We start from the raw sequence: 21,557 nt of genomic DNA on the forward strand, positions 1-21,557 counted from the left end.
TATTGTAGCATTAAATGAACAGCAATAAAGCTGTTTTTGTTATTGAGTTGCAATTTTAGTGGGAGAGTGTATAAATCATAATATACGAGCAATCCTCCCCCCCCCCCCCCCCCCGGCAGGAATTAAGCTATTTGGTATAAATAAGGCTTTAATATTTCACCATTGTCTCTTCTTCCCTTTTCTTCCTTCCAGTGAGGATGCACAATTTGCCTCTCTCTTTAGGCAAAATGTAGCTAATTTTTGGACGTTTCACACTTTTACCTTTCTTAGAAGATGAGACTTAATAAACTGCTCCAAGAACTTTTCTAACTAGAATTTATTTCTTTTATTTTAAATAGTTTTGAACCTAAACATCAAAGCATCCGGGCGTCCCCTGGGCAACGTCCTTGCAGATGGCCAATTCTCTCACACCAGAAGCAACTTGCAGTTTCTAAGTTGCTCCTGACACACACACACAAAATGGTAGCTATGATTTTTGAGGACAAGTAATAAACCTTAAGATACCGGAAGACAGAAAGAGAGTTTGTGGCTATATCTCAAAATAAATAGGATAGCATGTTTCAAATTTTATTTTACAAGTCATTCAGCTCTTGTGTGCCTTTTATGGCGATCCTGAAGTGTAACTATCATGATGTTTTCTTGGTAAAATTTGTTCAGAGGGGATTGGCCTTACAATTAATGCACTTTAATTATGGCTTAATCCTATGGAATCATGAGAGTGTCAGACTGCATTAATTTGATTGTAGGTGCAGCCAAAATTCTTGAAGCTCGATCCCTTGCTTCCACACCAAAACTGAAGAGCCGAAGTGACAATTGTTTACATCAGGTAACACGGAAATTCAGGACTTTTTCTGCTTCAGTGGTCTACCAGCATCTCCTCCATATGCTCTTAAAACAGTGGTTCTCAACCTGCAGGTCCCCAGGTGTTTTGGCCTACAGCTCCCAGAAATCCCTGCCAGTTTGAAAATTTGGGGGTCCTGCGGCAAGCAGGAACCGGCGGAAGGCAGAAAAACCCCTCTTGGGAAGGCTGCTGAGCCAGAGACCCCTTTCCAGGGGTCATCCTGAGGATCCGCAAAACACCTGCCAAGCTATTGAAGCCAATAAGAGTTTCCCTTCCCCCAAATAAATCTCACCAGGTTGAAGGAAGGCCACCAAAGTTTATTTCTGTTCCAGCTGGAAAGGATGCCAACTGCAGTATTCTGCTGAAGAAGCTGGCATTCATGGATACAGCAAAACATACTTTTTATACACTTCTCTGAATTTTCCATGCCCGGCTCCCTGGGACGGGCTTTGCTGTGATTGGTCAAGAGACTCCCTGACGTCAGTGAGCCGGGAGGAGCGGCTGGGGGCTGGTGCGTCTCAGCCAATGAGAGCCCAAGCCCCACTTCTGATGTCACTTCCCTCCCAGCCAATAGCTACAGTGAAGGTGCAGCAATGGCACAATAAAGAGAAATACTCGTCTAATGATTGGTATATGATTGGCCCTTCCTAGGCCTTATTGACACACAGATCTAGGTGATAGCTGAAAGCCATATAGCCCGTTCTGATTATGGAAATGAAAGTTTGAAATAACAAATTCCCAAGAGAGGGTCTGGCAAGTCAGTACCAGTTCCATTGTTCCAAGAGCAACAATATTGACATTTTGATGGGATCTGATCATCCGATTTCCCGGGAAGGGGAAATGTCATTATTTGGGAATGCTACAACATTGCCTTCTCCCTGCAGAGAGGAAATGTCCTTTATGAAGTGGCCTGATTCTCCGAGGCTTGAGTAGAGGGGCTACCAAGCTTATTGTCAACAATATGAGGTGTTTGAAAGTCCATTTAAACACAGATTAAGGCCTGGGGCAGCTTGGGGCACCCAGGTTCTGGAATGCTGGCTAAAGTTCCCAAGGAGGTCATCTTGTTTCATGTTTCATATACACATACACACATACAATTTATTAATAATACATAAACACACAGGGGGATCCATAGAAAGGAGGGATTGGGGAGAGGGGTCCCTTCCACCTAGGAGTTCATAAAGGGTAATAAGGGGTTCAGCCAACTGTCAATTCATAAAAATTATCTAAAAGGTTGGTAGAAGGCTTGGGGTTCATGAGTGACACAAAGGTGGTCCTTGGGGTCAGCCGGCACCACTCGGCGACGCACACAGGGAAGTGGAAAACATACGCCAATGTTCAGTTGAAATGCGAGACTACAAAAAGGTATTTTGTAACCACAAGGGTTTTTTTTTAATAAGGCAAAAAGGTGAATTTGGAGGGCGTAGAGGTCTGTCCAGCAAAAAGCGAGATAGCAGTTAGTTTTAGAATTAGTCAAGAATCAATACGGCATTGGTTCGGAGGAGATCAGTTAAGCCACAGTTACGGAGATCCAAAGCCCAGATTCGGTATCCACGGTTAAAAGGACCACAGTTTCTTGCCCCTGGGATTCTGCCAGAGTGTCCCGGCCAAGCCTGCGAGGTTTCATGGTTTGGAGGAGAGAAAGATCATAGTGTAGGAGTCAGAGAAGATACAATGTTGCAAGTAAGGTGCTGGAAGAAGGGATACGTTTCATTAGGAATTTGTTACAAGGTGGCAAGAGGAGAGTTAGTGGAGAGAAATGGAGCTTCTGCTGGAGCTGTTACTGCTGAGATGGCCTCAGCTGAGGTCTTGAGTAATATCATATTGTGGTCAGTTCTTGAGTCTGTGGAACTCCCTGCTGCAAGCAGCTGGATCATATAAATTTCAAAGCAGGGGACTCTGTGCTTGCCATCAAATTAACAAGCTGTTAGAATTTCTGGGAATTGAAGGCCAAAACATCTGGGGACCCACAGGTTGAGAGCCTCTGCTCTAAAATAAAAACAAAGGCAGCAGCTGATGCTATTTCAGATTGTTTGTACGGACAAAGGGGATGATACATTCCTGAGTTTTGAGAAATGTGCAAAAGCTGCTTCCTGTTCCCGGAGGGAAATAGTGAACACTGGCCCATTTGCAGATGGGAAGCTGAGAAACACACATATTGAAGCTGGTGGGAACTGAAAGAAATAGCACCTTTCATTTTAGGTCGTTACAAATAAAATGGCCCCATAGAACAACATTGCTAGCAGAGAATTTTTGAATCAAAAAACCCCCACTGAATTAAAGGCTGATTGATTTTGAAATATGGGAAACCAACCAGCCTTTAATTCTTAGTATTCTGCAGAATGGAGAAAGAAGCCCTTGTAAAAAAGTTTCTAAAGTGGTTCTCTCCCCCCCCCCCCCAAGTACAGTGATATTAACAAGAATTTATAATCTTGTGCTTTTACATAAAAGCTCTGTCGATTGGCTATGACACAAAGTATTACATCATTGATTCATCAAGAAATTAATATAGAAGTTTGTGTGTGTGTGTGTATTTATTTGTAGCGGAGCCTCATTTTTTCTTTAGCTGATTTGAACCAGGTAAATAAAGGTCTTCTTTTCTTACTGGTTTGTATTAGTCAGTAGAAATGAATGCCTTATCAGAGTCCTTCCAAGCTTCTTTGCCCCCATAAATCTCTGTGCTTTTCTAATTACCTTTGAAAAAACAGCATTCTCCTGTTTCTTTTCCAAATGGGAACCCCATGGGTCATCCAGACTTACCCTCTTTTTATCAAATGGAAATGTAAAATCACGGCACTGTCACTATGACTGAATCACCAGCATTGTGTGAGACCTTGTTTCATCTACAAGCTTTGAAATGCTGTACTGTATAAAATCATCTTCAGACTGTATACATAAGGTATATATGAAAAAAAATGAATTTCATATTTAGACTTGGGTCCCATCTCCAAGATATCTCATTAATTATATGCAAATATCTTTATCTGGAGATTTGAAATACCCATATTTACTGGAGTCCAATGTGCCAGCGAGTCTAATGTGCACCTCAGTTTTCAAAAACCTGCAACCAAATAATAATAATAGTAATAATAATAATAATAATAATAATAATAATAACAATAGCTGTCAAATGTAATGTGCACTCCTTGTAATTTGACCAAAAAAAGGTGCGCATTACAGTGGCCACATGCTTATAATTCCTTCTTTAAAAACAAAAATGTTGGAACACCAATGCTTTCAGCAATGGAAAAGAAAACCTTGAGGTGCATCTATGCTGTAGAATGAATTCACTTGAACTGTCCTGGCTCAGTGCTATGGAGTCATGGGGGCTGCCAAAGAATGCAGATGCCTCACCAACCTACAAATCCACAGTTGCACAGCATTCCATCCCGCCCCTCCAAACCAAATCCTGCTGCAGCAGAAGAAAGCCCCAGGGCTAGCATTCCATCCCACCCTTCCAGGACTTGTATCTGCCAAAGGAACCCCCTGAGGCATGGGGCAAGGGTGCCTGTTTGGCTGCCCACCGAAGGCCAGTGTTCCACCCTGTGCCTCTAAGACCAATTCATGCCCCAACAGAAAGCACCCCCGGGGGCAGGGGGCCTTTGTGGCTGGCCACAGTTGGACAGCAATCCACCTCACCCCCAGAAGACCAAATCCTGCCCCAGCATAAGGAACCCTAGGGGGCATGGGGTGGGGGGGGAGGGTACCTGTTTGACCATGAACCCCATCTTCACTTTCCCTTGCCTGTGCTGCATCCACTCCCTTATCATGGTGTCCAAGAATTGGTAGATGGTATCAGCCTTGTACACCTTTGTCTATCACTTCCATTGCTAGCAGGGCTCCGTGATGCCCCAACTCCAGGCTTCCCTCCTCCCGCCAATATTCATTGAGAGACAGGTAGGAATGGCCTCCTCCCAAACTGAACCAAATGTCCGAGGTGAAGTGGATGTAACTTGCTTGGGTGCCCTGCAGAAACTTCATCAGGCGTTCCTTGCAGCCCTCATACAAGGATGAAATTACACTTTGGGAGAAGGTTCAGAGCGTGGGGATCTTGCAGAGTGGAAACGCAAGTGCCATCAAGCTCCAGAAGCCTTCCTTCACCATACAGAAGGGCTGCTGGTTGAGAGCCATCATCTTTCCCACACACTGGGTGATTTGCTTGGCTGTGAGTGACATTCCCCCTGATCTCATCCTGCCCATGGACAGGCCCCAAGCTTTCATTGTGGACAGGGTCAGTGCCCCCCCCTCCTTTGGCATAGTAGGCAAAGTAGGAGTATTCTGGCTGCTGCTGCAGGTGCTGCCAGTTTCTATTTCCCCACCTTGATGGCTGGGTGATGCCTCTTCATGTGCATCCTCAAACCTGAGGTAGTGAGTTGCCTCAATTCTTTCCTCCTGCTGATGCTCCCCCCCCCCCCACCCTCAGTTCCTGCAAACTGTCAGTGTGGTAATCTGGAATTAGACATCAAAATGATCCCAGAGGAACAACTTGGGCCTTCCCATCACACCAGCATCTGAGGACTTGTGTGTGAAGGTGGTGCAGGGGCTGCAGGGGGAAGATGTTGGTTCACTCTTCTCTGAATGCCCCTCCTCAGGATTGCTGACATCCAAGAACAGACGTGGGGGGTTGGAAAAGAATTTCTATGGTTCCCTCCTCCCTCACCTTCAATATATCATCATCATGACCCTCTTATGATTGGTCTGAGCTAGTAGCAGCAGAAATGGGACATGGAAAGTGGGACCCAGAGGAACAAGTTTCTGCTGTTGAAGTGCTGGCGGAATCACCACCTCCACTACCCACGGTAGAACCTTCCTGCACTGTGTTGCTTGCCCCCCTCCCTTTCTTGCTGCCTTGGGAGCTACACGCAGGAAAAGACAAGGAGGTCTTGCGTCCCAAGCCACTTTCTGCAGAACGTTTCATATTGAAAACGTATTTAAACGAAATTATATGAAAGGCAGGCTGGTGAACCCCCAAAAAGAAATAACTGGGATGCCTTCCCTCACTGGGTCACTAGGGATCTACAGGGACTTCTGACTTGCCATTGCACCTCAGCAACTTCTGAACGGATTTGCTGATGCCTACTAAAGAGGTTGCAAAACTACCACCCCAAGTTTTTTGGGGTTTTTTTTGTCATGTCAGGAGCGACATAAGAAACTGCAAGTTGCTTCTGGTGTGAGAGAATTGGCAAGGACGTTGCCCAGGGGACACCTGGATGATTTGATGTTTTTATCATCCTTGTGGGAGGCATCTCTCATGTCCCTGCATGAGGAGCTGGAGCTGATAGAGGGAGCTCATCCGCCTCTCCCCGGTTTCAAACCTGTGATCTGTCGGTCTTCGGTCCTGCCGGCACAAGGGTTTAACCCACTGCTCCACCGGGGGCTCCACCACCCCAAGTTCTAGATGGTGTCAAACAGCCTTCATTCTACAGTGTAAACGAGCCCTTAGCCTGTCTTTGGCCTGCCTTCTTACTTGCGTTTCCATCCGATTGGTCAACAGCAAGGCTAGAAATCAGGCACGGGCCAGCTTCGTCCCTCCAAGTGTTTTGGACTTCAGCCCCCACAATTCCTTACAGCCTGCTGGCTACCACACATTCATATAGTCTTGAGCCATACATTCATGGAACCATAGAGTTGAATGAGATCTTGTGGGAGAGTCCAAAAATGGCAGGTTAAGACCCAAAACCTCAATCAATGGCTTTTTTTTTTTTGTTGTGTCAGGAGCGACTTGAGAAACTGCAAGTCGCTTCTGGTGTGAGAGAACTGTTTAGGGCTTTATAGGCTAACGCCAGCACTTTGAATTGTGCCCGGTAGCAAACTGGCAGCCAGTGGAGCTGGCGCAACAGAGGAGTAGTATGCTCCCTGAGTGCCGCTCCTGTTAGCAACCTGGCTGCCGAAGGCTGGACCATTTGAAGCTTCCGAGCAGTCTTCAAAGGCAACCCCACGTAGAGAGCGTTGCAGTAGTCTATACGGGATGTCACCAAAGCGTGGACTACCGTGGCCAAGTCAGACTTCCCAAGGTATGGGCGCAGCTGGCGCACAAGTTTTAACTGTGCGAATGCTCCCCTGGTCACCGCTGAAACCTGGGGAGGGCCTTCTCACAGTGACACCAGAGGCAATCCAAGTGGCCAGCTACTGGTCAAAGGACATTTAATAGAATACCAAGTTTGCAAACTTTGTTTTGTTTGTTTTAATGCAATGTAACTGTTTGGTTCACTCCTGACACGATAAATAATCAATCTAGTCCAACCCCCTACCAAGAAGCAGGAAAATCGCATTCAAAGCACGCCTGATGGTCTTGTACCGTACATTCATATAGTGCCGTATAGTCCTGTACCATACATTCATAGTGTTTTGTACCATACAGTCATATAGTCTTGTGAAAATACCAAGGCAGTGACATCTCCGGTCCACCCTGTTTGGGTATCAGCCAGCACGGCGACAACTTAAATCAAGAAATAGTTTTCTAAGATCTACAGAGACACTCACTGGAACACCTCAGCAAGCAAGAGTCCAAAAGTGGCAGGCTCAAACCCAGAACATCAACCAATGGCTGATACCAAATGAGAGACTCCCCACTGGGCACACAGAAAACAGGGCGACTTGGAAGGTGCTCAACAGACTGCGTCCTGGCACCATGAGATGCAGAGCCAACCTTAAGAAATGTGGCCACAAAGTGGAATCCACGACATGCGAGCGTGAAGGAGAGCAAACCACTGACCACCTACTGCAATGCAACCTGAGCCCTGCTACATGCACAATGGAGGACCTTCTTGCAGCAACACCAGAGGCACTCCAAGTGGCCAGATACTGGTCAAAGGACATTTAATAGAATACCAAGTTTGCAAACTTTGTGTTGTGTTTGTTTGTTTGTTTGTTTGAATGCAATACAACTGTTTTGGTTCGCTCCTGACACAATAAATAAATAAAGGTTGTTGTAGGTTTTTTCGGGTTATATGGCCATGTTCTAGAAGCATTCTCTCCTGACGTTTCGCCTGCATCTATGGCAAGCATCCTCAGAGGCAACCTCTGAGGATGCTTACTATAGATGCAGGCGAAACGTCAGGAGAGAATGCTTCTAGAATATGGCCATATAGCCCGGGAAAACCTACAACAATCTAGTGATTCCAGCCATGAAAGCCTTCGACAATACATTAAATAAATATAGCCTTGTACCAACTATTCTTATTGGCCCATGCCTGCTATAAATACTCCAGCAGACAGGACGCCTGGAGAACAGCAGGCTTGGCAAAGGCCAACCATTCCTGGGTCCTAAAAGCGCAGGAGGGCTTTCGGGACATGTAGTCCGAGAGGCCTGACGCTAGAGTGTTTCCGTAACCCTTGGGCCGGTTTAGGAAACTACGACTCCCAGGGTGCACCGGGAGGAGCTGCGCAGGCGACGCGAGGCCGCGGCGGAAAGCGAGGGCCGCCGTTGTGCTGGACGGAGGTGGCGCGAAGGAGAGAAACCCAAAGCCGCAGGAAGGAAGGAAGGAAGGGCCGGCGGCAGGTATGGCTCCAACAAGCGGGGAGAGGGCGGCCTTCTTGCGAGATCCCGCCGCTCCAGCTCCCTGCCCGTGTCGATTCTCACAGTCGTAGTCGGCCCGCTCCCTTAAGCCCCTTCTGAGCGTGCATCGACACCAGGCACAGGCAAACTTGGGCCCTCCAGGTGTTTTGGACTTCAATTCCCACCATTCCTAACAGCCTCAGGCTTAAGCGGCTGAGGAGGGAAAGGAAGGGGCCTGAGGCTGTTAGGAATGGTGGGAATTGAAGTCCGAAACACCTGGAGGGCCCAAGTTTGCCCGTGCCTGGTATACACTGTTAGATTAGTGCAGCCTAACACCACTTTAATTGCCATGGCTCAATGCTATGGAATTCTGGGATTTGTAGTTTACTAAGGCACCTGCATTCTTTCCCAGGGAAGGATAAAGGCATTGAAAACTACAGCCCCCCAGGATTGCATGGCATTGAGCCCCGGCATAAACGTAAACATAACCAGTTATCTTACTGATAGACCATAAATAGATAGTCTGAAGGAAATTTGGTACATAGTATTTCAAATGATCTGTATGTCGAACATAGTATTTCAAATGATTTTGTATGTCGAACAAAGTTTGTATACATTGAACCATTGGAAAGTAAAGGTGGTTCTCTCTCAGACTCCGGTGTGTGAACATTTCTGGATTTTGGAGCATTTTGGATTTCTGGATGAGGGATTCTGTTTTGGAAATTTTATTTATTTATTTATGACATTTCTATGCCGCCCTTCTCACCCCGAAGGGGACTCAGAGTGGCTAACAAGATATATTATACTGAGGTTCATAAGGGGAGATATAGATATTATAACTATTGTAACTGAATAACTCAGGATTATGTCTGTTCTTGTTTTTATTGTATTTTAAAGTTAATTGTATAGTACAATATCATTATTAAATATTACTACATTGTACTATACAATTATATTGTGGTATTATTAGTAATATTGCATGTAATAAAAATATAGTATTATAATATATTATTAGTAGTATTACATTGCATTACATTATAATATTATAGATTATTTATTTATTTATTTGACTTGTATACCGCTACTCCCAATTTGGCTCGGAGCGGTTTACAGCAGTAGATTAAAACAATACAATTAATTTTAAAATACAATAAAAACAAGAACAGACATAATCCTGAGTTTTTCAGTTATAATAGTTATAATATCTATATCTCCCCTTATGAACCTGCGAGGACCTCTGCGAGGAACCTGCTCTCGGTCCCACCACCATCACAAATACGGCTGGCGGGGACAAGAGACAGAGCTTTCTCAGTGGTGGCCCCTCAGCTATGGAACGCCCTTCCTAGGGAGATTAGTTCGGCTTCTTCGCTTCTATCATTTCGGAAGAATCTTAAGACATGGCTATTTGAGCAGGCATGTGAGAATACTGAGTAATGGATATAATAACAGAATAACTATATGATGGAACTGGACATAGTTTTAATGAGTATCTATTGAAGTATGTTTTTCATAATGTTTTGATTTTATTGTTGCTGACGTTTTTATATTGTATATTGTATTTGTATTTCTGGTGGCATTGAACAAACCGCCTCAAGTCGCCGCAAGGCTGAGAAGGGCGATATAAAAATATACTAAATAAATAAATATACAATATATTATATTATGTTATATTATATTATTAGCATAGCACAGGAGATGAGGTGGAACTGTCTTCTGCCCCTGTCTCTCTTCACTCTGGCCCAGAGCGGCAGTTGGTGCTGGGGAAAGGAGTCCCCTACTGAGGACATATGCAGGAGACAAGATGGAACTGTCCCCTGGCCTGCTCTCTCTTCACTCTGGCTTTCTGAAAAGGGAGTTCAGCTCACCTGGCCATTTTAAAAGTAACTGGAAACGTGAGAAAGCTGAAGATTAATAGGGATTGTCTCTTCCAAACCAGTTGGAGAATATGATCATGTTCCATAACTTTTGTGCTGCAATAAAAGAAAGAGAAAATGGGAGGACTTTGCCAAAGTGAGTCTTGAATTGCTGCGAGAATATGAACTTGAGGAAAAGGGGTAATGTACTCTTTGGCTTTCCCACAGTTGAGATAACGGGGACCAAGACTATTATGGAAGACTCTGAGTGGGATCTTTTTAACCAGAGTGAAGCCATTCTGCCTGAACTGCATCATAATCAGATGACTACAAGGAACGTGTGAGTCTTATTTCTGGAAATTATTTCTCACAATTTTTTTCTCTTTACTTGCCAGTGAGGACTGCCTAAAGCTCCACTTAAAAAAAATCCTCATGCTGCTAATATTGTCTCTGAATATTTACATTTTCACTGTTCATTTCCTCTTGTTGTTAGAATAATACTTTCCTTTTTTTACCCATCTCATTCTTTTAAACTGATTTTGTTATAGTTTGGGGATTTAATTTAAATAGCTTTCCTGTTAGTTGCTGTGTTTGGACAGCAACCTTGGAAATGTGACATCACTGTCTAAAGGTTCATCTACACTGTTGAATTAATGCAGTTTGGTACATCTTTCAATGTCATGACTCAATGATATGGAATCCTGGTAGCTGCAGTTTGGTGAGGCACCAGCAATCTTTGGCAGAAAAGACTAAAGGCCTTGTAAAAGTACAACTCCCTTGATTCCATAGCATTGAGCCATAGCAGTTAAAGTGGTGTCAGATTGCTTTAATTCAACAGTGTGGATACCCCCCTCAATGAAGTGATCTTGTTCCTGACATCTGTGCCAAAAGCACAATGATTGTGCTGTTTCATTTCATATAATTAGTTACAGGTACCATTCGTACAAGGCTCAATGCCTCACAAAATTGTCAGGTATCATTGATATAGTAGAAGATTGCTCCTTCACATTATTTATTTGCACTGATGACATGTCCAACCTCTTACTGCCAGGCTACAAGATCTGAGAACCTTGGTGGCTTTAAATGACCCTGAGGATCGAATAATGTTTCAGACTCCAGATGGTGAGTGGCCGGTAGAATTTTCTGTACATTTTTTACCATCACCATAATGCAGGATCTGATGCAGCTTCACTCCAATGCAATGCTTTCCTCTTGTGGTAACCAGCCATTGGATCCTACAAAAATCACAGATATGGAACCACTACATAATCTTGGACACTGAATAGATGTGGCAGGAAATAAAAGCTGGAATGGCTCTCAGAGTGCAGAGGTGGTGTCTCTTAGGAAAAAGCTTCCCCTGCCATCTTCGTATTAGGAAGAGAGAAAGGAACTATAGTCATCCAGTGAAATTTGTGTGCCAGAATGCTTTTCTCATCTTTTCCCCCCAAATATCTACAAAATAATAATAGTTTGCACCAGCAGAGATAGTTATAAAAATTAATTACTGGATACATGCACAGAGGTAGAAGAGAATATGGTTTTTTAACAAATGGGGAAAGTACATTGACATATACAAAACGTTTTAGCTTTTAAATGAGAGCTAGCATAGGGAAGTGTTACAGGTCTTTAAACTGCATTCTTAAATTATAAATATAATTTGTAGTATTAGTTGAGAAGAGGTCTTGTTAATCATTAGCTTGTGTTATGTCAATATTTCTCTCCTTTTATAAATGGGAACCTTGTCCCATTTGAACAGCTGATGTTCCTTACTAGTATCCTGAGCTTGGCAGATATGTTTTGATGGACGATCTAATCACCATCATGGCTAAATTTGAAGTTACAGTGAACATACTGCCATACATCTGCACACAACATGGGAAATTATTCATGTGACAGTTTTTCTAAAAGTATTCTATTGCCTGATGATTGGTCTTTGTAAGAGAGGATATGTTGGTAGATTTAATTAAGCAAGGAACCACAGAAGACAGTTTCTGTTATGGTGTGTCCTGTAAATTCATACATATTCTCCACATATAGGATTAGAATTTTTATTTTTCAAACTTATTTTATTTATAGTATCAGAAGTGAACCGAGGATACAGCTGTAATATATTTAAAAAAAACATTTCTCAAATAAAGAGGGGGGATAAAGTAGTGGCATTGCTTAGCTTTTGTAGTGGAAGAGTAATTTCTCATAGCAAAAGTGACTTCAGAGTAATTTCGTTTATTTATTTATTTATTTATTTACTTTGCTTATATACCGCTGTATCTCAAGCCCGAAGGCGACTCACGGCGGTTCACAAACAGTAAAAACAGTAGAAACAGCAGTGGTTCCATACAACATATAACAATTGACTTAACACATTATCCATTAGTTGGGGTGGTAGCGCAATTGGGCTTTCCATGTTAATTCTTCTTTCTTCTTTTTTGTCTTGACATCTCCAATATTGACATTTCCTGATAAAGGACCAGCTGTCAAAATATAATTTCATTTTCACAATTGAGCTTAACTGTATCTTTTTATTCTAGGATCTAAACAACTCAGAGGGCTGGAAAACATAGTTGGCTAAAGGAAGGCTGAAGCAAGGGACGGCAGATTGCAAAGAACAACAAAGTTTGAAAGCCAAGTACTCAAGATGGGAGAGGAACGTGCGGGTGAACCCCTGCTTGGTGTAGTGGCTGGTGAGGATGCAGATTATGAGGGTGTTCTTCCCACGGATACAGTTTCCCTGAGCGATTCAGATTCGGAGGACTTTGCGTTTCCAGGTGATCCTGAAGTTGATACCATATCTCCTGAAGAACCCTCCCCTTTGGATGATGCGGATGGTGGAGGAGATGACAACAGTGTCCCCTTCCGTCAAAAGTCACAGGTTCAACCTTTTCACCTGAAAGGGATGAGTTCCAGCTTCTCACAGCGAAGCCAGAGCATTTTCGATTGTCTGGAAGGTGCTGCAAAACAGGCTGTGCCCTCAATGGCTGAAGACAATGTAATTGATGGCAGGTTTAAGCGCCCACTCCCCCCTCCCACCTTTCCGAACAAGATGTTGACAGAAAGTCTTGGAAGACAAAATAAGCCACCACCAGCCAAGAAAAGTGCGCCAGCAGTTCCTGACTATGTGGCTCACCCAGAAAGATGGACCAAGTACAGCTTGGAAGATGTTTCAGAGTCTAGTGACAAGGTCAACCGATCAGTTGCCATGGAGTTTCTCGAAGGCTTGAAGAAAACTAAAGGCGAACAAAGCCCCATCTGTCCTGAAAGCTATTCCCCATCTTTCAACCAAGATTCGTCCAGCTCTGGTGCAGGAAGGATTGTTTTTACCAAGCCCACAAAGGCAGGCTCACAGAAGTCAGAAAGGAAAAGAGCAGCTCCAAGTGAAGATGACGAAGCTAAAAATACCGATGCAAATGAGGAGCTCAAAGGGAAGCTTCCAGATAAGACTGTAACCCAGGAAGAGGAAGATAAAGTTGTACCAGGTCCCCTAAAGAGTGGTGGAAAGGAAGTGGGGGATTGGAATCCACCAAAATTGGAAGAGCTGGGTGTTCAGAAAGGATCTGAGACAGACTCTTCCAAGGCAAGTGGTGATAGAGTGGTGGTGACTGTGGGGTTCCATGGCAGCAAGAAAAAGGATAGGAAGAATTTCCGACCCAAAGCTAATCGTGAGGAGGAGGAAGAAGAGGCATAAACATCGGAGAAATTATTGCAGTGTCTTCCTAAAGATGTTCCCCGGAAAATATTTTTCTCCATTATTTGCATGAGTCCTGCCAACATTCTTGTTTTATTTAGCAAACTTGTAACTTTAAATACTAGGATGTTGCACTTTTTTCCTTCAAGAAGCCTTTGTCTGCATTATAGAATCAAAACTAGAAGACATGTTGTGTTGAAGTTGAAGATTCTATGTGTGTGGCAAAATCCATTATTTAAGTTATGGAACAATTAAAAAAAGATACCCACTTCAAATTTGGATGAGCTGTTGTTTGCTTAACCATTTATGCAAAATCCATTGACAGATATTTCTTGGCTGCATATCCTAAACAGCTAATAGCACCCATGATATAGTACAACTTGAAAAGGCAATGTTGTATGGATGAGGTACAAGATGTGCCTGTTCGATTGGTGCTGTGTGAAACAAAGGTTAACTTGTACCTCTGCATTATCAGTGAAACTAAAAGCACATTCTATGAGAAGCCATATGGAGATACAGAACCAGAAGATAATGCTTTGTGAAAAACAGTGTGCTTGTTTTACTAGAACATGCAATTTTGACAACAAACTTGGCTTGTGGATGTCAGGTTCAGAGACGTTGTGAACTCAAAGCTAAAACATGTAGATAACAAATCTGGGACTATAATTCATCGAGCTATGGAAGATGGGAAAGAGAGTCTCAGCACTGAATGACATAATTTCCCCTTGCAGTGGTAATGTTTTCCACCTGCTTATCCAAGAGTTTATCTCTTAAGAATAGTGATTTCACATCTGTATAACTGGATCTGTTCAGAAATTAAGGGGTTTGAAAACTATCTTTTAAACAAATCCACCAAAATATCCTTTTAATACTTTTCAGTGTCAATAAAACCTTGAATTACAATTACCTTGTTTCTAAATTGTGTGTTTTATCAACTGGTGATACCTATCAAAACTTGACAGGTGTATTTTTGCTACACTCTGAGCTATTCATTACAGTCTCCCTCCTTCTCTTCATTCACAAACAGGCTCCTTGTAAAATGTAATGCCAATGGACACGAATCTGTTCTGTTAATTTATATCAAGCAGTTCTTAAGCAAGCGGGCTCAGTTCTTTCTTTGTTCCTTCTGGATCCTAGAATGCCTTGGCCAACTTGCTTCCTATTTGTCTAGTCATGAAGGAGTTCCAAAAAACAGATGTAGATAAAATATATGTATATACTCAAGTATAAGCCCACCCAAATATAAGCCAAGGAACCTAATTTTGCCACAAAAAAACTGGGAAAACTGATTGATTTGAGTATAAGCCGAGGGTTATATGCAGCAGCTACTGGTAAATTTCAAAATAAAATAGATACCAATAAAATTAAATTAATTGAGGCATCAGTAGGTCAAATATTTTTGAATATTTACAAAAACCAATTTAAGATAAGACTGTCCAACTCTGATTGAATCATTATTCTAACCTTCAATGTAAATGTGCTTACACACCCTTCCAATAATCACCATGGTTTATTTTAACTATACATTTTGGGGAAATGTGTGTATATGAATAGGAAAAAGTGGGAAAGACTGTCATGGGGAGGGGTTGGGAAAGAAGGACTGGAAATGTAAAAAGGTTGGAATGGGAAGGGGTGGTTGAAAAAGTGGGAAAATGAGGTGGAAAATGGGTACCTGGAAAAGTAGGACTGATTGGGGTGGGAAGGGGACAAGAGGGGAAGGGGGAACAACAGAGGTGTGAAAGGGGGGCTGGAAACTGGGAAATGTTGGGATGGGAAGGGGGCTGGAAAAGGGGGAAAGACCCCAGTCAATAGTGGGAGGGGATTGAGGAAACGGGTGCATGAGAGGGACAACTGGAAAAGACTGGGATGGGGAAAGGAAGATTGCAAAACCAGCAAGATAGGGGTGCAAAAGGGGTCTGGAAAGGTGGAAAGATTGGAGTGGGAAGGGGCAAGTGGAGAAGTGGGAAAGATTGAGGTGGGAAAGGGGGCTAGGAAAGTAGGAAACCGGTAGGGCAAGACTGAAATGGGAGAGGCTGAAGCCTGGGAAAGGCTGGGATGGAAAGGGAGCTGGAAAAGCGGGAGAGAGGGGCTGGGGATAGTAAAGACGAGTAGGAAGGGGGAAACTAGAAAAGGAAGATGGGTGTGGGAAATGGGTGCTGGAAAAGTGGGGGAAGACTGAATTGGGAAAGGAGGAAGTGGAAATGACTGAGGAAAGGAAGACATGCAGCCTGTCCTTCCCTCTTGGCTCTTGGCAAAGCGACCCAGCTAGGTTGCTGTGCCAAGAGGTGAGAGTCCTGGCGGGAAGGCATGGCCCTGAAAGAAGGGCTTCTTTCAGCCCCACGCCTTCCCGCCAGGACCCTCACTCAAATATAAGCCTAAAAAGGGCTGAAAAACTAGGCTTATATTTTAGTATTATGATACTCAGATTTATTGTGCGAGACTACAATAGGTTCACAAAGCAATAATGTAAGATCCAGTAGCACATATTTACTGGTTCACAGTTGAACTCTAGGTACTCAGAGGTCCATTGTGTGAATACGGATTAGGTGTTCAATTTACATCAGAAAGAGTTGCCTCAAATCTTCACTCAAAATCTAAATGCTTTCTGGATAAACTTGAATACTTTCTCTCAGCTGAATCTTCCTGATAAGGTTGGTATGACACTCAAAAGGATGGGATTCGGATAAATGAGTGCATGTAAAATATGAGTACCTTTTTAAAAAGACCCAAACAAAATAGTTCACTAATAGTGTTATTTTCATCAATTGAGAAAAGTCATTTTGAAATTAGCATAGTATTTTATTTCATAAAATCAGACACAACATGATACAAAAAAGCATATTCAACATACTATCGACTAATAAGTGCTGAAATCCAGTTTGCTTTCTAGTTCTTGCTACCCCAGCCTCAACATCTATAGATAAGTTGTAAAAGTTGAAATATAGCTGGTATTTTCTTCATTTGGTTAAGCATATATATTTAAAATTAAGGCGCGAACTTGGCATCTGATTTTATTATTTGAAAATGTATGCAATGGAAATGGTATTCTCCCTAGGTGAAAATATACCGTTGGGTTTCTGTGTTGAAAGAAACAAGGCCAATGGAACATGCAAAATCATGCTTGTTCAATAAACAAGAAAGCAGTTGTATAGGTTTAAGTCCAAGAGGAATAATAATATAATAACTTTATTCTTATATCCTGCCACTATCTTCCTGAAGGGACTTGGGGCAGCTTACAGATAGCACAAAGTGCCTAAAAACACATAAAAGCGAACACAATATAAAATACAATAAAATAAAACACATGCACATATAAAAACATCGATTCAGACTCAATCAAGCTGCTCATAATGGAGAATTTGAGAAAATGCAGCATATGGTCACATCCAGAGAGGGAGATAATTGAAGGTGTTTTGGATAAATTCTGGGTGATGGTCTTAGTGGGGATGTCTGCAGAAATTTCAAAGTCATGAAAAAATCATTTACTTGTACATAGGAATGGCAACAGATACCTTAAATGCAGAGGAGTAGATAGATTATTGAAATCAAATAAGGAAAACGTGGTCTGTCACAAAGGGAATGAGAATGATGTAGAAAAAATATTGAATGTACATGGGTTTTGAGTTTGGGGAAAGAAATCACACAGAGCCAAGTCAGGGCTGTATGGTGAGTAGGGAAGCCTCCATACAATGAGCCACATGCTCACAGTTCTTGAAGTTGAAGAATGCTGCCCCAGATTGCATTTTTGCCTTTGACAAGACACCAAAATGCTACACACTTTGCTAACGTACTGACGGCTACAAAGGCGCAGATTCAACTGAGGATAGTCAAATTGTATGCCTGAGGTAGGTGGGTTCCCTTCCACCTGCCTCAGACCCTAGTTTCCTTTCCTGATCCTACTGGGCTACACACACACAAAACCATTCTCATTAGTTTTGGGACAGACAACGTAAAGCTAGTAAGATGGATGCAACAATAAAATCAAGTAGCTGTTCTATAACTGTTATGATAGAGCAGTGTTTCTGTCATTAACAAAACCAACCCTTCAGATAATTTTCAGTCTATGTGAACATACCAAACAATGAATTTAAAAAAAACACAGCAGAGTGAGAGTTAGTTATCTATGTACACCATACCATCTTCCAATTGACTGGTGTCATTGCCATCTTTTTTGCTTTCTGGTGCAGGCATTTGTTCAGTGCCTGAGTTTATGAAACCTATGGGAATTTTGAAAACATTGGTTTAAGTGAACAGATAAACCCTCTGTTTATAAATATTTGTAGAGTTGGGATTTCCCCCCTTATAATGTTAATCAATGTATTTTGATTAAAAGCAGGATATATGCAGGGTTCTCCTACAGCTATTGTGTGTGTCACTATTTAGCTATTTCTTGGTCAGATCTTCTCAGTCATGCAACCTGAAAGGTTTAGCTTGTAGCAATATCCTACTCTATTCAATATTTAAAAAAACAGAAACAATGGCTGGTATTCTAGATCACATACTTAGCTATGTAGCTGTCTCAATTACATAGGTAAATAGCATTCCCCAGTCTGCTCGCCCACCCCAACTTGCCAGGCAGCAGCCACTGTGAACCATAGGGATCTGTTCTATCAATCAAGATGCAGCAGACCAATGGTGGTCTCCAGTGCAACATTCATCTGCAGGATCCTGTCGCAAATCTCCTTGCACTGGAGATTGCTGGTCTGAGTGGGTGAAAACATGTCTTCTCCATTCTGGACAACAGGAGAATGGACCCCTGTTGCTTGCAGCTACTGCAGCCCCCCCCCCCCCTCAGTAAGTCAAGACTGGATGACTTTTACCATCCCTATATATTCCCTTCATTATAAAGTACATTGAATCCTGAATACAAATCTAGTATAAAAGTATAACTTTACATTACGTATTCATAATTGCAGTAGTGGATTCCAGGTAATGTTCCAAAACATTAGTAGATATCCATTATGTTAGTTATTTACTTGAATTTTGAGCCAGCCTATGTGGCCTCTAGATTTATTGCAGTTGCCTATCCTGAGCATCTTCAGGCACTTCCAGACATCACTTAAACATGCACTGAAGTGGGTTTAAGAAACCCACATTGGCATGGGTTTAAGTTTCCACACCACCCCTTAACCCTAACCCTAACCCTAAATATGCTCTTTCCCAAGGGGCTGTCACCATTCCAGCATGGTAAGTACTGTGAAATGAGTGACCCCAATCTCACCCCCCTCAAAAAAAAGGCTTAAAAGAGGAGAATACCTTATAGGGCGCTGCCATTAGGCCTCTCTGGAGCTTCCTAAATATAATATTGGCACATACTGTATGACAAGCAGAATATCAGACATTGAGAATAAAAGGTTAGGCAATCTAGTGATAGTGAACCAACCTGGACACAGCATTTTATTTGAGAACACAAAAATGCTGGACCACTCTCACAACCACCATGTCAGACTACACAGAGAAGCCATTGAAATCCACAAACATGTGGACAATTTCAACAGAAAGGAAAAAACCATGAAAATGAACAAAATCTGGCTACCAGTATTAAAAAATTCTAAAATTGCAACAGCAAAAACAGCAGAGAGAAAAACAGGCAGGGACATCTAATCACCTTTCAAGAAGAGTTTGCTCCAGGCACAGTCAGCCCATTGTATGCTAATCAAGGTGGTCAGTTCAAAGATTCACACCTAGCCCAACTTACAAAAGGCCTTTGCCTCACCCTGGTCATTCCACAGATATATAAACCCCTTTTTTCCCAGCTCCAGCAGACCTCACCTCTGAGGATGCTTGCCATAGATGCAGGCCAAACGTCAGGAGAAATGCCTCTAGAACATGGCCATATAGCCCGAAAAAACCCACAAGAACTGAGAGAATCTAGTGATTGCCTAGATTTGAATTTCCTGATTGCTCAATAACTTCCTCACACTGTCTTTCTAATCTATTTTAATGCAATGTTGTCTTTTAAATGTCTGTTGAAAAAACGAGATTTTGGCTCACTTATAAGGGCCGAATAGATTATGGAGTGGTAAACTCAGGTTTCTGTTTTGACTATGTAATCTACACTTTTAATATTTTCTTTTATATTAAAATCACCTTTAGCATATTACTCACATGCATAATTCAGAGGTTGTGTACTGGATAATAAGCTGGTTTGGGTTAAGGAGTCTGCCATTGAGGAAAGCACAACTGTGCAGTATCTGATCTGCAAAGCAAAGAGTCTCAGTTATCAGTTTCTATTAGCTCTAAAAACATTTATACTACAGTTGTAAGAAAGATGCCTGAAAGCATAAACCAACAGTCTTCTTTCATGGTACAGTAGTGCTATGCCTCATCCTGGGGGTATATTTGGCCGTTGATTTGATTGCAATTTTAAAAACATTGACAATTTTTGGAGAAGTGAACAATCTGTGGTTTATATTGCAGAAATGAAATGAAATTAAAATCATAGTAACATTATTTGTCCCACAAGAGAGAGAATCTGAAGAAAAGTTGTTTGTAAGAATGGGACAAAAATAATAGTAAAATCTATAGAGACTCCCTGATTTCAACATTATTTATCTAAGCCCCCCCTCCACATAGCCCCATATCCCAGGGTCTTATTATGCTTTAGAAAGTAGCATATTCTTAATACATCTGTGGTTATGAAGTTATGGCCAAAGCTATTCTTAATAATTTTATTATATTAAATGCGGAATTTTCTGTCTTGATATTCTAGGATATAGGGCTGTGTGGAAGGGCCCTAAGTCAGTATGAGCTCATGTCTCCTCAGAGACAGTCATAACCTGATATTTCTCCCATTTTAAATACACCTCAGTAAATTCATATTAACCAGGATACCCGCCAATCCTCAATATTAGCTAATCAAGGCATCACTTGGCCAAAAGAAAGAGACAGAAATGTACAATCTCATCTTTACAAGATTTTTAAACAGAAAAATAAAACATGTGCCGTTTCATCTAAGCTAACCAAAAGCATTTCTGGAATATAAGATTCTTACTTGAGATTCCAAAGATCTAAGCTGCTTTTCTTGCTCTTTCAAGCCACAAAAATATTTGGAAAGATTGTTCACCCTGTTTTGTTGTTTTTTTTAAAAAAAAGATAATTAAAAACATGAAAAAAGAAACAAGACCTTTCCTAGACCTTTACTCAAATTGGGGAATGCATGGATCTGAATCTTAGATATGTTTGGATAGAATTGTTCTTGCAAACTATTCAGTCCAGTGAATGTGTGGCAGAAAAACCTTTTTTAAAGAGAATATTTCAGTTAATATTCATAAAGAAAAAGGACTGTGGGACTGCATTTACTGACCCTTAAACTCAGCTCTCTTCTGCCTCCTCTGCCCTGAGATCTTAGGTTTTCTGCCTGCAACTCTTAGTCTGTGTGTTTTGAACAAATTGTGATGGCCACATTTTTACATCTAGAACGGATGGCAGGAATACATTTCTATGCAATCCTCTGCCAAATTGCTATTCACTTGATGGCCTCCATTACTGCTCCCTTTGATGGATCATTGGTTGAACTGGTTGTAGAATTGTTCAAAGTCTAATCTGTTTAAATCTCCTTTCCCAAGAGGATCATGAGACTTGCACAGTAGATGACTTGAATTTTTAGTGGATTCCTATCTGTTTTTCTCAAGTGAGTATATTGTGTGCAAGGCCAGGCTTTGGTTATTTACTTAGCTTAAG

At 42.0% G+C, this 21,557-nt stretch overlaps 2 protein-coding genes across 3 annotated transcripts in view; one reads left to right on the top strand and one right to left on the bottom strand.

The window, feature by feature from the left end:
• The first annotated feature begins 8,209 nt into the window (after window positions 1–8,209).
• Window positions 8,210–14,780, top strand: TSSC4 (tumor suppressing subtransferable candidate 4). Of its 2 annotated transcripts, XM_060768455.2 has the most exons (4): window positions 8,210–8,342; window positions 10,421–10,532; window positions 11,244–11,314; window positions 12,721–14,780. In XM_060768455.2, exon 4 carries the CDS (start codon window positions 12,828–12,830, stop codon window positions 13,872–13,874), a length of 1,047 nt encoding a protein of 348 aa, XP_060624438.2. In that variant the 5' UTR covers window positions 8,210–8,342; window positions 10,421–10,532; window positions 11,244–11,314; window positions 12,721–12,827; the 3' UTR covers window positions 13,875–14,780. The 2 variants fall into 2 exon arrangements, with proteins under 2 accessions (XP_060624438.2, XP_060624429.2); XM_060768446.2 differs by lacking the exon at window positions 11,244–11,314.
• Window positions 14,781–17,987: 3,207 nt separating this feature from the next.
• TRPM5 (transient receptor potential cation channel subfamily M member 5) overlaps window positions 17,988–21,557 on the bottom strand; it is a 52,671-nt gene continuing 49,101 nt past the window's right edge. The window contains exons 23-25 of the mRNA XM_067466610.1: window positions 20,869–20,941; window positions 19,983–20,073; window positions 17,988–18,091 (exon numbers count right to left, since the gene is read on the bottom strand). Of these exons, the coding sequence (XP_067322711.1) occupies window positions 17,988–18,091; window positions 19,983–20,073; window positions 20,869–20,941 (268 nt within the window). The remainder of the gene's footprint in view (window positions 18,092–19,982; window positions 20,074–20,868; window positions 20,942–21,557) is intronic.

This window comes from Anolis sagrei, chromosome 1 (genome assembly GCF_037176765.1).
Source record: "Anolis sagrei isolate rAnoSag1 chromosome 1, rAnoSag1.mat, whole genome shotgun sequence".
NCBI classification, from domain to species: Eukaryota; Metazoa; Chordata; class Lepidosauria; order Squamata; family Dactyloidae; genus Anolis; species Anolis sagrei.